Source organism: Vulpes vulpes, chromosome 5 (genome assembly GCF_048418805.1).
Source record: "Vulpes vulpes isolate BD-2025 chromosome 5, VulVul3, whole genome shotgun sequence".
NCBI classification, from domain to species: Eukaryota; Metazoa; Chordata; class Mammalia; order Carnivora; family Canidae; genus Vulpes; species Vulpes vulpes.
In genome coordinates this window covers 44,469,888-44,482,908 of record NC_132784.1, presented here as the reverse complement: position 1 = coordinate 44,482,908, position 13,021 = coordinate 44,469,888, and the positions used below count along the sequence as shown (strand labels likewise).

The 13,021-nt window shown below is 34.9% G+C and overlaps 1 protein-coding gene and 1 non-coding gene across 13 annotated transcripts in view; both read right to left on the bottom strand.

Annotated features, from left to right (window-relative positions):
* The window catches only part of RELCH (RAB11 binding and LisH domain, coiled-coil and HEAT repeat containing), a 113,231-nt gene that overhangs the window by 90,015 nt on the left and 10,195 nt on the right, over positions 1-13,021 (bottom strand). For all 12 annotated transcript variants that reach the window (XM_025997704.2, XM_025997706.2, XM_025997709.2 and 9 more), the window contains exon 2: positions 598-687. In XM_025997704.2, coding sequence (XP_025853489.1) covers positions 598-687 — 90 coding nt within the window. The remainder of the gene's footprint in view (positions 1-597; positions 688-13,021) is intronic.
* LOC112919367 (U6 spliceosomal RNA) lies at positions 8,880-8,982 on the bottom strand. The gene has a single exon (XR_003234896.1). It is a non-coding gene; the product is annotated as a U6 spliceosomal RNA (small nuclear RNA).

The window sequence follows — 13,021 nt, the reverse complement described above, 5'->3', positions numbered from 1 at the left end:
AAAGAATGTTGGTGTTCTTACTGGAATAAGCGAGGTCCTGGAGGCCCCTGCTGTACCAAGTATTAACCTTTATTTTCTGGCTCATAGGAAAGTCAAGGGAAATTTCTGAAGGTGCTATGATGGCTAGGGAGCAGCACCTTGAGGTCTCAACACCAACTTTTATTCATTAGCCAGCACAGAAGTATTTCAACCAATTTTTACAATCAGTAATCTTGTGCTGATATACAACACCTAAATATCATGCCCGGTTTGGAAGATCAAAGAATGAGGAAGAAAAGGTCCAATTAACTTTGCAATAAACCACAGCTACCTTAAACCTGCTTTATACCAGTTAGAACTATATGGTTGTAAACTGTTGGTCACAAGCAAAACTCAACAAATTTTAGGTGTATATTACCAAAAACCCACAGTACAATTGGAAGAGCAAGTTAAGGGTTCAGATGTTCCTTACAGCCAAGAAATTAGTAACATAATTTTGTGTAATAACTACATAATTATATTCACATACCAAATTGTAGAAGGAAGAGAATTCCTCAAGTCATTTTTTAATTTCTTGAATGTCAAAGATTCCAAATCTGTCTTCACAATGTGACTCACCTGCCACTCTCTCATCTGTTTCCCTGTTACCATCATCTGAGTATCTTGCAAAGTCTAAAGAATCGAGAGTACTGATGCTCCCAGCTCGATCTGTAATAATAAGAAAAATAAAAGAAACTTATTTTTATTTAATTGTTAAGATAAAACATTGGAAATTATTTACCTATGATTATTTTTCATTTAAAAAGCTATGATTCTAAATTCTACTAAAACAATAAACCAAGACAAAAATGTTCATGCCAATTAAGCTACTTCAAAACAACTTCAGTTTTCCTGCCCAAATCTCTGGCTAACTCCTGAACAATGCACACACGGGGTAGACTGCAACCAGTCTAGCTAAAGACAAAAAATTCCAAAAAAAAAAAAAACAAACAAACAAACCAAAAAACAAATGTAAAATGACATTTAAGCTACTATCTGAGTTTGCAGGCTGAATTCAAGAAAATAATTTCTTAGGAAAAAACACAACACTGTTTGAAAAAACAGAAAGAACCCTATCTCCACAACATAACACACTTGATTTGTGTTATCTCCAAAACTACTGGATACACAAGAACCAATAAAATGTGACACAGTCTCAAGACTAAACACAATCAATAGGGACGAACTTGAAGATAATCCAGACGTTGGTATTAGTAGACCAAGATTTTAAAATCATTACTAACTATGCTTAGTACACTAAGATTTCAAAATAACTACTAAAACTATGCTCGGTGAAATAAAGGAATATGTGCACACAATGAAAGAAAGGAGGGAATCTTAGAAAAATTGAGACTATAAAAAAATGCCAATGGAAATTCTAAAAACAAAATTATCTGAAATTTAAAACTCTTTAAACAGTTTAATAACAAAATGGAAATAACTGAAAAGGAGTCAGTGGCCTTCAAGACAGAGTAACAGAAATTATCCAAACGCAAGCACAGAGAGAAAAAAAGATTGAAAAAAAAATTAGCAGAGCCTCAGGGACTCATGAGACAATAGCCAAAGATCGGACATATGTGAAACTGGAGTCAACAATAAATAAAACAAGAAATGGGGCAGACACAAACTCAATGAGCTCAAAGAACACCAATGACAATAAGGAGAACAGAAACTTAGGCACAACATAATCAAATTGCTGAAAGCCAAAAATAAAAAAAAAAATTAAAAGTAGCCAGAGAAAAATAATACTTTTACATATAGAGAAAGAGTAATTTGAATGACTGCTGATTTCTCATAAAGACTCCAGGAAACCAAAGGCATCCAGATTGGAAAGAAAGAAGTAAAACTATTTCTATTTTAAATATAAAAAAAAACTAAGAAATCCACTAAAAGATCATTAGACCTAAATTTACCAAAGTTGCAGAACACAAGATCAACACACAAAATTTAAATTTTTATATACTAGCAATGAACAATCCTAAGGCAAATTTTAAAAAAAAAATTTCGTCAGTCTTATATGATACCAGTGCTCATTACATCACGTGCCCTCCTTAATGCCCATCACTCAGTTACCCCATTCCCCCTCCAGCGACCCTCAGTCTCCCGATTAAGAGTCTCTTATGGTTGGTTTCTGTCTGATTTCATCTTGTTTTATTTGTTTCCTCTCTTCCCCTATGATCCTCTGCTTTGTTTCTTAAATTCCACATGAGTGAGTTCATGTGATAATTATCTTTATTTGATTGACTTATTTTAAGTTTATTTATTAAGTAATCCAACATCCAACATGGGGCTTAAACTTAACAACCCCAAGATCAAGAGCCGCATGCTCTTCTGACTGAGCCAGCTAGGTTCCCCCAAACCAAACTAATCTTGAAAAAGAATAAGGAGAGAGGAATCATACTTCTTGATTTTAGACTTATAGAATTTTTCAACAGATGGTATTGGGATAAACAGATATCAAAAAATTAAAAAAATAAATAAAAACAAAATAAAATAAAATAAAATAAAAACAGATATCCACATGTCAAAGAAGGCAAGTGGACGATTATTCATTAAGCAAAAACTAATTAAATTAAATTTAATTTAATTAAAATTAATTAAAACTAATTAAAATCACAGACCTAAATATAACCGTGAAAACTATAAAACTTTCATTAGGAGGGATGCCTGGGTGGCTCAGCAGTTTAGCACTTGCCTTTGGCCCAGGGAGTGATCCTGGAGTCCCTGGATGGATCCCCACATCAGGCTCCCTGGATGGATCCCCACATCAGGCTCCCTGCATGGAGCCTGCTTCTCCCTCTATGTCTCTGCCTCTCTCTCTCTCTCTCTCTCTCATCTCTCATGAATAAATAAATTAAATATTTAAAAATAAATAAATAAAACTTTTAGTAGAAAATATGGAAGCAATTCTTTGTGTCCTTGGCTTAGGCCATGACTTCTTAGGTGCAACACAAAAGCATTAGCAACGTGGTAGGTAAAAAAAGAAGATCCTGGCTTCTCTACGAATCTGTTATTTTACATATAGATGGAATTAAGATTGCTAATCAGTTGATCTTAAAGCGATTATCCTGGATTATTCAGGTTGGACCAGTGTAATAGCAAAGGTCCTTAAAAGTGGAAATGGGTCATAAGCCAAGGAATACAGGCAACTTCTAGAAGCTATTTAAAGGCTTCCTAGAAACTCCAGAAAAAACACAGACCTGCCAATACCCTAATTTCAGCCCATTTCGCCTATCACAACAGCCATTTTGGATTTCTGAACTACAGAACTGTGAGATTAATAAATAATAAAAATAATAAGAGAAGAGACAAATCAAAAACACTCTTTCAATACAGACAACAAACAGATGGTTACCAGAGGGGAGGAGGGTGGTGAGATGCATGAAATAGTTAAAAGGGATTAAGATTATATTTATTTCGTTGAACAGTAATATATGGAACTCTTGACTCACTATATAATACACCTGAAACTAATATAACACTGTATGTTAGCTACACTGGAATTAGAAAAAAAAAAAAGTCACCATATAGAAAGTGAAAACACAATCTACAGAATGTGAGAAAATATTTACAAATCAAGCATCTGATAAAGAACTTATATCTACAAAATATAAAACACTATAATTTATTTATTTTTAATTTTTATTTATTTATGATAGTCACACAGAGAGAGAGAGAGAGAGAGGCAGAGACATAGGCAGAGGGAGAAGCAGGCTCCATGCATCGGGAGCCCGACGTGGGATTCGATCCTGGGTCTCCAGGATCGCGCTCTGGGCCAAAGGCAGGTGCTAAACCGCTGCGCCACCCAGGGTTCCCAAAACACTATAATTTAATCAAAAAGGAACACAACTTCAAAATGGGCAAAGATTTAAACAGATATTTTCCTAAAGAAGATACATGAAAGGCTAATAAGTATATTGAAGGATGCTCAACATCATTAGTCATTAGGGAAATGAAAACCAAACTACAATGAGTTACCACTTCAAACCCACTAGATGGCTATAATCAAAAACACAGATACTAACAAGTGTTTCAGAAGATGTAAAGAATGCAGAACCCACATACACTGCTGGTTGGAATTTAAAATGGCTTGACTTCTTGGTAAAAGTTTGGCAGTTCCTCAACAAGTTAAATATAGAATTCCCATGTAATATGTACTTAGGCATATACCCAAGAAACTGGAAACCTATATTCACATAAAAACTTGTTCATGAACGTTCACTAAAACATTATTCACAATGGCAACAAAATACAAACGAATCAAATGTCCACCAGCTGATGAATGAATAAAATGAGATATAACCATACAATAGAGTATTATTTCACACATGCTACAACATATATAAGCCCTGAAAACACGCTAAGTGAAAGAAGCCAGACACAAAAGGCCATTTATTGTATGATTTCACTTATGTGAAATATCTAGAATAGACAAATCCATAAAACATAAAATAGATCAATGGTTTGCCAGGGGCTGGTGACAGAGAAGAATGACTCCTAATGGGTATAGGATATCTTTTGGGGGTGATGAAAGTGTTCTGAAATACAGAATAATGATGATTGCACAATTTTGTAAATACACTAAAACTACTGAATTGTACACTTTAAAATGGTGAATTTTTGGTATATGAATTATACCTTACTTTAACAGAAAGACAAATCCAAGTGTTGGTCAAGATACAGAGAAATTGAACCCTCATATACTGCTGGTGGGAATGTAAAATGCAGTTCTTCAGAAGGCTAAACACTGGAGTTACCATATGACCCAAGCAATTCCTCTTCCATTTAAAACAAATGAAAATGTATATGTCCACACAAAATCTTGTACATGATTGTTTATAGCAGCATTATACACAACAGCAAAAAAAGTGGAAACCACAAAATGCTTATAAACTGATCAATAGAGAAATAAAATGTAGCATATATATTCATATGGTTGAATGCTATTCTCAAAAAAAAAAAAAAGGACTGAAATACTGATATATGCTAGAACACGATGAAACTTGAACATAGGCTAAGTGAAAGAAGCCAGTCACAAAAGAACCATATACTACATGTAAGAAATGTACAAAATAGGTGAATCTAGAGAGGCAGAAAGTAAATTAAGTAATTTCCTAGGGTTGAAGGGTAAGGGTGAATAGGATGTGTGATAATGGGTGAGAAATTTCTTTTTGGGGTAATGAATATGATCTAAAATTAGATTAGGTGATAGTTGCACAACTCTAAACATGCTAAAAACAATTGAATCATATGCTCTAAATGGGGAAATTTTAAGATACTTAAGTTCTGTCTAAATAAAACAACTAATTTAAAAAGCTACAACAGCTTTGGAGTGCAATGAGAAAAAATGCAATTCAAATTCTGTATTCAAAAATATCCTTCCAAAATGAAGACAAGATAAACTTAATCAGTTCCCTCAATATTTTTCACAAAGGTCCTTATGCCTCAAGATGCTAAGAAAAGTTTTTTAAAAAGAAAAAATAAAGGCTCACACACACGTGTTGTGTGCATGCAATATCTCAGGTTTTATAGTGTACATCAGTATATCAAAGATCCATAAAAGTCCTGAGGTAAAGCAAAATAAGATAGCATTTTCCAAAATCATTTGTCCATCACATTCCTTTTTTGAATAATACCTATTTATTATCGCAAGGAAATAATGTTACTCAGAATACATTCTGAAAAATGTTAAGTTGCTTTCTCTATTTTCTGTAATTTAAAAATATTCATTTGTTAAAGGAGATAATGTGTTAGAACAGGGTTTGACCAGCTAAGGCCTGACCCAAATGTGATAATGTGTTAGAACAGGGTTTGACCAGCTAAGGCCTGACCCAAACACCCCTGAGGGCTGTTTTTATATGATTCCCCAAGCTAGGGGTGCTTTTAATGGTTTTAAAGGGTGTTATTTATTCATTCACCAAACATTAACAGAGCACCTAATCTGTGCCAGGCACTATTGTAGATTCTGGATACATAGCAGTGAAAAAACAGATAAAGATACAGTCTGCCAAAAGATACTATGCAGAAAAGCAAAACAGGAGAAATGGAAAATTAATTTATACAAAACATCTCAACTCTTACTAGATCTCTGTAATGTAGTTGTTTTCTTGTTATTTTTTTTTTTTAAAACAAAAATGTCTTGTCTCTTGGATCCCACTTCACTATCAGCGACTCCCAGATTCAATGAGGCTATGGAAGGCTTCAATCAGAAAATATGTTAAACTGAGCACTAAACAATAAATGTCTACCAAGTCAACTAATGAGGAAAGAACAAACAAGTATATGGAATTTTCAAAGTGCTCGACTAGTTTGGTGTAAGTAGTAAGGTTTCAATGTACAGAAGCTACAAGGGGTCAGGCAGGCTACGAGGTAAGGGACCAGCAAGAACATTCTTAGAACACTGTGTTTCTATTAAATCAAACATTTAATTTCCTCACAATTATACCTGATAAACAGTAATTTGCTATTAAGTTTTAAGACAGCATAAACAAAATGACAAAAAAACCAAATATTATAGTATCCCTTATCATTGCATAATTTCTTTTAAGCATAAGCCAACAAATATCAAATAACAATAGTAACCACAGAAGTATCAAAAGTACATATGGGGCACCTAGCTGGCTCAGTTGGTAGCGTATTCCCCTTTAATCCTTGGGTCTTGAGTTTGAGCCCCACACTAGGCGGAGAGATTAGTTTAAAAAAGAAAAAAAATCACATTAAAAATGGGCTGAACTCAGGAACACTACTCGGAAATAAATAAAAAAAAAACAACACTACTGATATATACAACAACGTGAGTGAATCATGATGCTGAATGAAAGAAGCCTTACACACGAGTACATACTGTATAAGTTCATTTAAGTGGTGTTTTAGAACAGGCAATAGTAGTAATTTATAGCAGAAAAAATCATAATAGTAGTTCTTAGAGTGGGGGGCTAACTGGGAAGGAGCATGAGGGAACTTTCAGGGGAGAAAGTAATGTTCTATACCTTGACAAGATTCAAAACTCATCAAATGGTACACTTAAAACTTACATATCTTATTGTCTTTAAATTTTACCTCAAAAGAAAAATAAAAGAATTCTAAATATTGAGCTCTTGTTAATGACACGCATACCAAAGTATTTAGAAGAAAGTATATTGATATCTGCAGCTTAATGAAATGCATAAAAAATAGGATGGATTTTTGGATAAACAAGAGGGTTGGAGAAATATCTAGATACAAGATAAAGCAAGTACAGTAGAACGTGAATTTTGTAACCTTGGTGGGGGTATATGGGTAGTAAAATTCAACTTTTAAGTTTTGAAATTTTTAAAATGTGGGGGAAAAATAAAACTTCTTAAACACTGATAAGATCCACTGACTCCTAGATTTTAATAATTACAGTTGTAATACTCGAAGATAGCTACTATTATTGTCTTAAATGACAAAAATTGTTTTTTGTTTTCTCTCTACTCTTTGAAGTTGAGGCTTATATAGTGAGAATTTGTCATATCATTAAGGCTACTGCTATATATTGCTTAAACTGCTTCCCAAAGTAAGTATACATAGCAATCTAAGTTCCATCAGCAGTATATAATGCCAATGTTTGGTATTATTTTTATTTATTTATTTATTTATTTAAAGATTTTATTTATTTATTCATGAGAGAACAGAGAGAAAGAGGCAGAGACACAGGCAAAGGGAGAAGCAGGCTCCATGCAGAGAGCCCAATGCGGGACTCCATCCTGGGACTCTGGGATCACGCCCTGGGCCAAAGGCGGCACTAAACCGCTGAGCCATCCAGGCTGCCCTGTTTGGTATTATTTTTAAATCTCACCAATTTAACATATTATAAAACTGTATCTTGCTTAATTATGCATCTCTGATCCCTGGTGAACTTGAACACTCTGAAAAATATATCAGCCATCTACCTTTTTTAAAGCGTGTGCGTGAGTCTTCTATTCACATTCTTTGACCATGTAGCTAATATCTAGATTTTCCTGATGCGTGAGTTTATCTGGCCATTACTGCCCTAACCAGAAACTCAGCTTGAGTACTACATTCTCTACTCTTAGTCACATGTCTTAGCTCCTCATTCTGCTGTCTCCAACATATGTATTAAAACATGTACACTCAAAAGAATCTACTATTATCAACCAATATTCTGGTATTGTGACATCAGTTATCACTTAGTCCTGATTTTCACTGAATGTTAAGGATGATGTTGGTTGTTGATTTCAGATAAATATTTTTTATTATGTTAAGTATTCATCTACTATTAGTTTTCTAAGTTTTTCTCTTTCTCTTCATAATACATTTAATCATACATATAGGCCTAGATTAGAGCTGTTTAATTAGCCACCATACATTATTCCTCCATTATACTGTTGTTATTTCTCTGAAAGTTTCAAAGAACTCATCTATACAATGGGAGAGTACTTGAGGAAAGCAAACACAGTTTAATTTTCAAGTTGGTATTATTATGGCCATTGAAAAATATTTCCCAACATTTTTTTAAAGATTTTGTTTGTTTATTCATGAGAGACACAGAGAAAGAGAAAGAGAAAGAGAGAGAGAGAGAGAGAGAGAGAGAGAGAGAGGCAGAGACACAGGCAGAGGGAGAAAAGCAGGCTCCATGCAGGGAGCCCGACGTGGGGCTCAATCCTAGGTCTCCAGGATCACACCTTGGGCAGCCAAACCGCTGAGCCACCCGGGCTGCCGTTTCTAAAATTTTTTTTAGTCTAAGCCAACAACTTCATATTTTCCAAGAAAAAAGATCTAACTCCTTTCTAAATAATAACTATGTCACAAAAGTAAAAATCTCCTAATTCATTAAAATTTGTTCTACCATGTCAGATAAAAAAAAAAAAAAAAAAACCAAAAACAAACCAACCCTACTTTACGTGTCATCCTTGTGCAGGGGCCATGCTAATCTTCTCTGTATCATTCCAATTTTAGAATATGTACTGCCAAAGCAAGTGCAAAAAAAAAAAAAAAAACCCTACACTAATGAAAACAGTAATTTCAATTTTGACTGAACTAACCCTGTATTTTGTAAATATAATGTACTTGGATTTTCAGACTAAAGAAATACAATGTACTTTGGATTTTCAGAGCAATAACAGGTAATACTATAGCCAAGAGAAATATACTTCTTCAAATTCAGCCACAATTCTTTTCCAGGGTAAGTACCTTTCCAAATACTCTAAAACAGAGTTTGAAAAATGTAACCTCTTTTATTTAGAAAGAATCTACCATATTCTAGTATGAAGTATACCACAAAGCATTTCTTCAAATTCTAGGATTGTGTAACTTCTTAATAATTCACTTTTATAACACAAGAAACTGAATAGCCCAGAAGTTTCATCATAGCTGGCAAACTGGTAAAACCTGTATGTGGATTTTAAATTAAATCCAAGAACTAAATCCATTATACGCAGTATGACTTTAAAGCAGGCAGATTAATTTTATAAATTACATATGAAAGCCTCTCTTATATTTACATTTAATATTTTAGCACTGATGATAGGATGTACTTTTATAATAGTTAAAAAAATTAGTTTCAGATTACTGAAAAGGCATTTTTATGGAAATTATATAGTACTTTAAAATCTAAACGTAATTAAATAGCTGCTGACTGGTAAAGAGTACTGTTAATTCAATTAAACATTTATTGATCAGGACGCCTGGGTGGTTCAGCAGTTGAGCATCTGCCCTTGGCTCAGGGCATGATCCTGGAGTCCCAGGATCGAGTCCTGCATTGGGCTCCCTTCATGGAGCCTGCTTCTCCCTCTGCCTGTGTCTCTGCCTCTCTCCCTCTCTCACCAATAAATAAATAAAATCTTTAAAAAACAACTACAACATTTATTTTTTATAATATTTTATTTATTTAATTCATGAGAGAGACAGAGAGAGAGAGAGAGAAAGGCAGAGACACAGGCAGAGGGAGAAGCAGGCTCTATGCAGGGAGCCTGATGTGGGACTCGATCCTGGGACTCCAGGATCAAGCCCTGGGCTGAAGGCAGCACTAAGCCACTGAGCCATCGGGCTGCCCTACAACAACATTTATTGATCTGTGTACCAGGTTACTGACATGAAGGTACAATAAGGTATTAAAGGATAATTTTTTAAAGGATATGGATATAAAAGCCCATGCAGGTGTGTTGTACATGCTTATTAAATGTTTCTGTAAACATACACAATAAGTTATTAATTGACTCAGATGAGTAGATTTAATATTTTCACTATATAGTCTTCTCTGTATTATTTGAGTTTTATTTGTATTTGGCATTTTACCTTCAAAGACTTTAAATACTTTCTATAATGAGTATTTAATAATTAAAAAGTCACGAAAGTATCTAATTCATAATGAAAGGACAGCAAGTAAAGTATTACTAAACAATTAGCTTTATATTTCAATTCTTCTTTACTAAACCATGCCTAAGTAAATCTAAGTCATAGTACATAACAAAGAAATATTATAGAAATTCAATAAATAGAAAGATAATGAACTTCCCTTAAAAGTAATTATATTTAAACCTGAGATCATGTATAAACATTTTAGCATGTTATCTACTTAAATTAAGTATGGCTTTTAGATATCTGTCAAGGGTAAAACTTGTATTTTCTGATCCTCAATTCTTCTCCAGTGCTGGCGCTCACTTCACTCACTAACTCCTATGTTAAAAATATTTGAGCTAGGGGATCCCTGGGTGGCGCAGCGGTTTAGCACCTGCCTTTGGCCCAGGGCGCGATCCTGGAGACCCAGGATCGAATCCCACGTCGGGCTCCCAGTGCATGGAGCCTGCTTCTCCCTCTGCCTGTGTCTCTGCCTCTCTCTCGCTCTCTGTGTGACTATCATAAATAAATAAAAATTAAAAAAAAATATTTGAGCTAAAAAGAATCTTAGATAGTCCAATCCCCTCATTTTCACAGATAAGAATACAGAGCTATGTATTCATTCAGGATTTATTAACCCTCAGTGTGGAATATAAAATTCAGTAAGATTTGGTCTTTGACTTAAAGCAGCTTATAAACCACTGAAATTAAGTACACAGATAACAATGATATAACCAGATTATTGAATGTTAAAGTCTTTAATAAATTAATCGGTGAGTAAGCCAGGATTAGAAATTGAGTCTCCCAGCTTGCAGTCTGTTGTCTTTTCCTCTTTGTCAGAAGATTCTACAATGAGCTAGACTTCCAAACTGTAAGGTCAAGAGAAGGATTATTAATAATTGTTATGAATAATAATTATTATTATATTTTTAATGTTTGGAGCACTAACTCTGTGCCACAGGTAACTTTCCACAGATAACTATTTATTAAGCTCATAACAATCCCCTGCAAGAGGAGTCCTTGGTATCTGCTTTTTTTTTTTTTTTTAAAGATTTATTTATTTGAGAGAGAGCAACAGAGAGAGAGAGAGAGTGTGTGTGTGTGTGTGTGTGTGTGTGTGCGTGCGCGCGCGCGCAGGAGGTTGAGGCAAGGGGAGAGAGAATCCTCAAGCAGACTCCCTGCTTGGACAAGCAAACTCCCAGCAGAGTCCAACTCAGGGCTTGATCCGCAGACCCTGTGATCATGACTTGAGCTGAAATCAAGAGTTGGGCACTCAATTGACTGAGCCACCCAGGGTCCCTGCCATATGCTTTTTATAGTAGAGGAAACAGAGTATGCAGAGTGCTGCAATTAGGAAGTGGCAGAGTAGAAATGTAAAGTCAAGCTCTCTGATGCAGAGGCCTGAGCTCGAAACCATTAAGTTCTCTTCAATAATATGCCTAAGAGCATGCAGGTTCCAATCTCCTAGATTCCAAATAAGTTGGTCTTGATACTGTGAATGACTTTAGATCAGACTCAACTCAGCTTTGCTTAGGCAGAGCTGAGAGAATAGGCTATTTTTGCAAGGAATATTCCAAATTCACACATTTACAGGAACTACTACCTACCTACAGATCATTTCTTTAACACAGTTTCAACATTTATTCAAAGCTTTTTGCGAGGTACAATGTTAGGCACTGTTCATTAGGGGAAAAAAAAAGTTCATTAGAAACATATGTAAATTCATAAGTCTCTATATAATTCATTTCTGTAAGTGAAATACAAGATCAAAAAAAATGCTACAGGGATCCCTGGGTCGCTCAGCGATTTAGTGCCTGCCTTTGGCCCAGGGCGTGATCGTGAAGTCCCGGGATTCAATCCCACGTCGGGCTCCCTGCATAGAGCCTGTTTCTCCCTCTGCCTATGTCTCTGTCTCTCTGTGTGTGTGTCTCTCATGAATAAATAAATAATCTTAAAAAAAAATGCTACAAGTTAGAGGATTCAGAGCTCACTATAGGCTGGAGAAACTTTAGGAAGAGGAAGGAACATAAACTGGACCTTCTTTAAGGATACAGATACACTAAGATCTAGAAAAAAGAAAATGATGACCAGGAATAAGTATTCTCAGATAAAGGAAAAGGCACTGAGTCAGAAAAATATAAAACATGTTCAAGGGACACTGAGTAAACAACATATGATGAAAGTTTTGTAGAGGCACCTGGGTGGCTCAGTCAGTTAAGTGTCTGCCTTTGGCTCAGGTTATGGTCTCAGGGTCCTGGGATCAAGCCCCAAGTCAGGCTCCCTGCTCAGCGGGGAGTCTGCTCCTTCCTCTCCTTCTACCCTTTCCACCCCACCTCCCTCTTGAGTTTTCGCTCTCTCTCCTCTCAAATAAATAAATAAAATCTTAAAACAAAAACAACCAACCCTATCCATAAGAAAAATAAAAGTTTTGTATATGGATAACATGGTTAAAAAGGCAGGAAGAAACAAAGTTTAGGAAGAAGTTTATTACACATATCCACGATAAAATATTTTATAGTCACTTTTATCATACTATGCAAAAAATGGGATAAAAATTAAAATTTCTAAACAAGTTTGTAAATTCTTTTTTTCTGTGATATATGATTTTTCTAATAAAAAAAGAGTTGGAAAAAGTTGCTTTAGACAGAAGGAAGCAATTTTTGAAAGGCTTTAGCTGGAATGA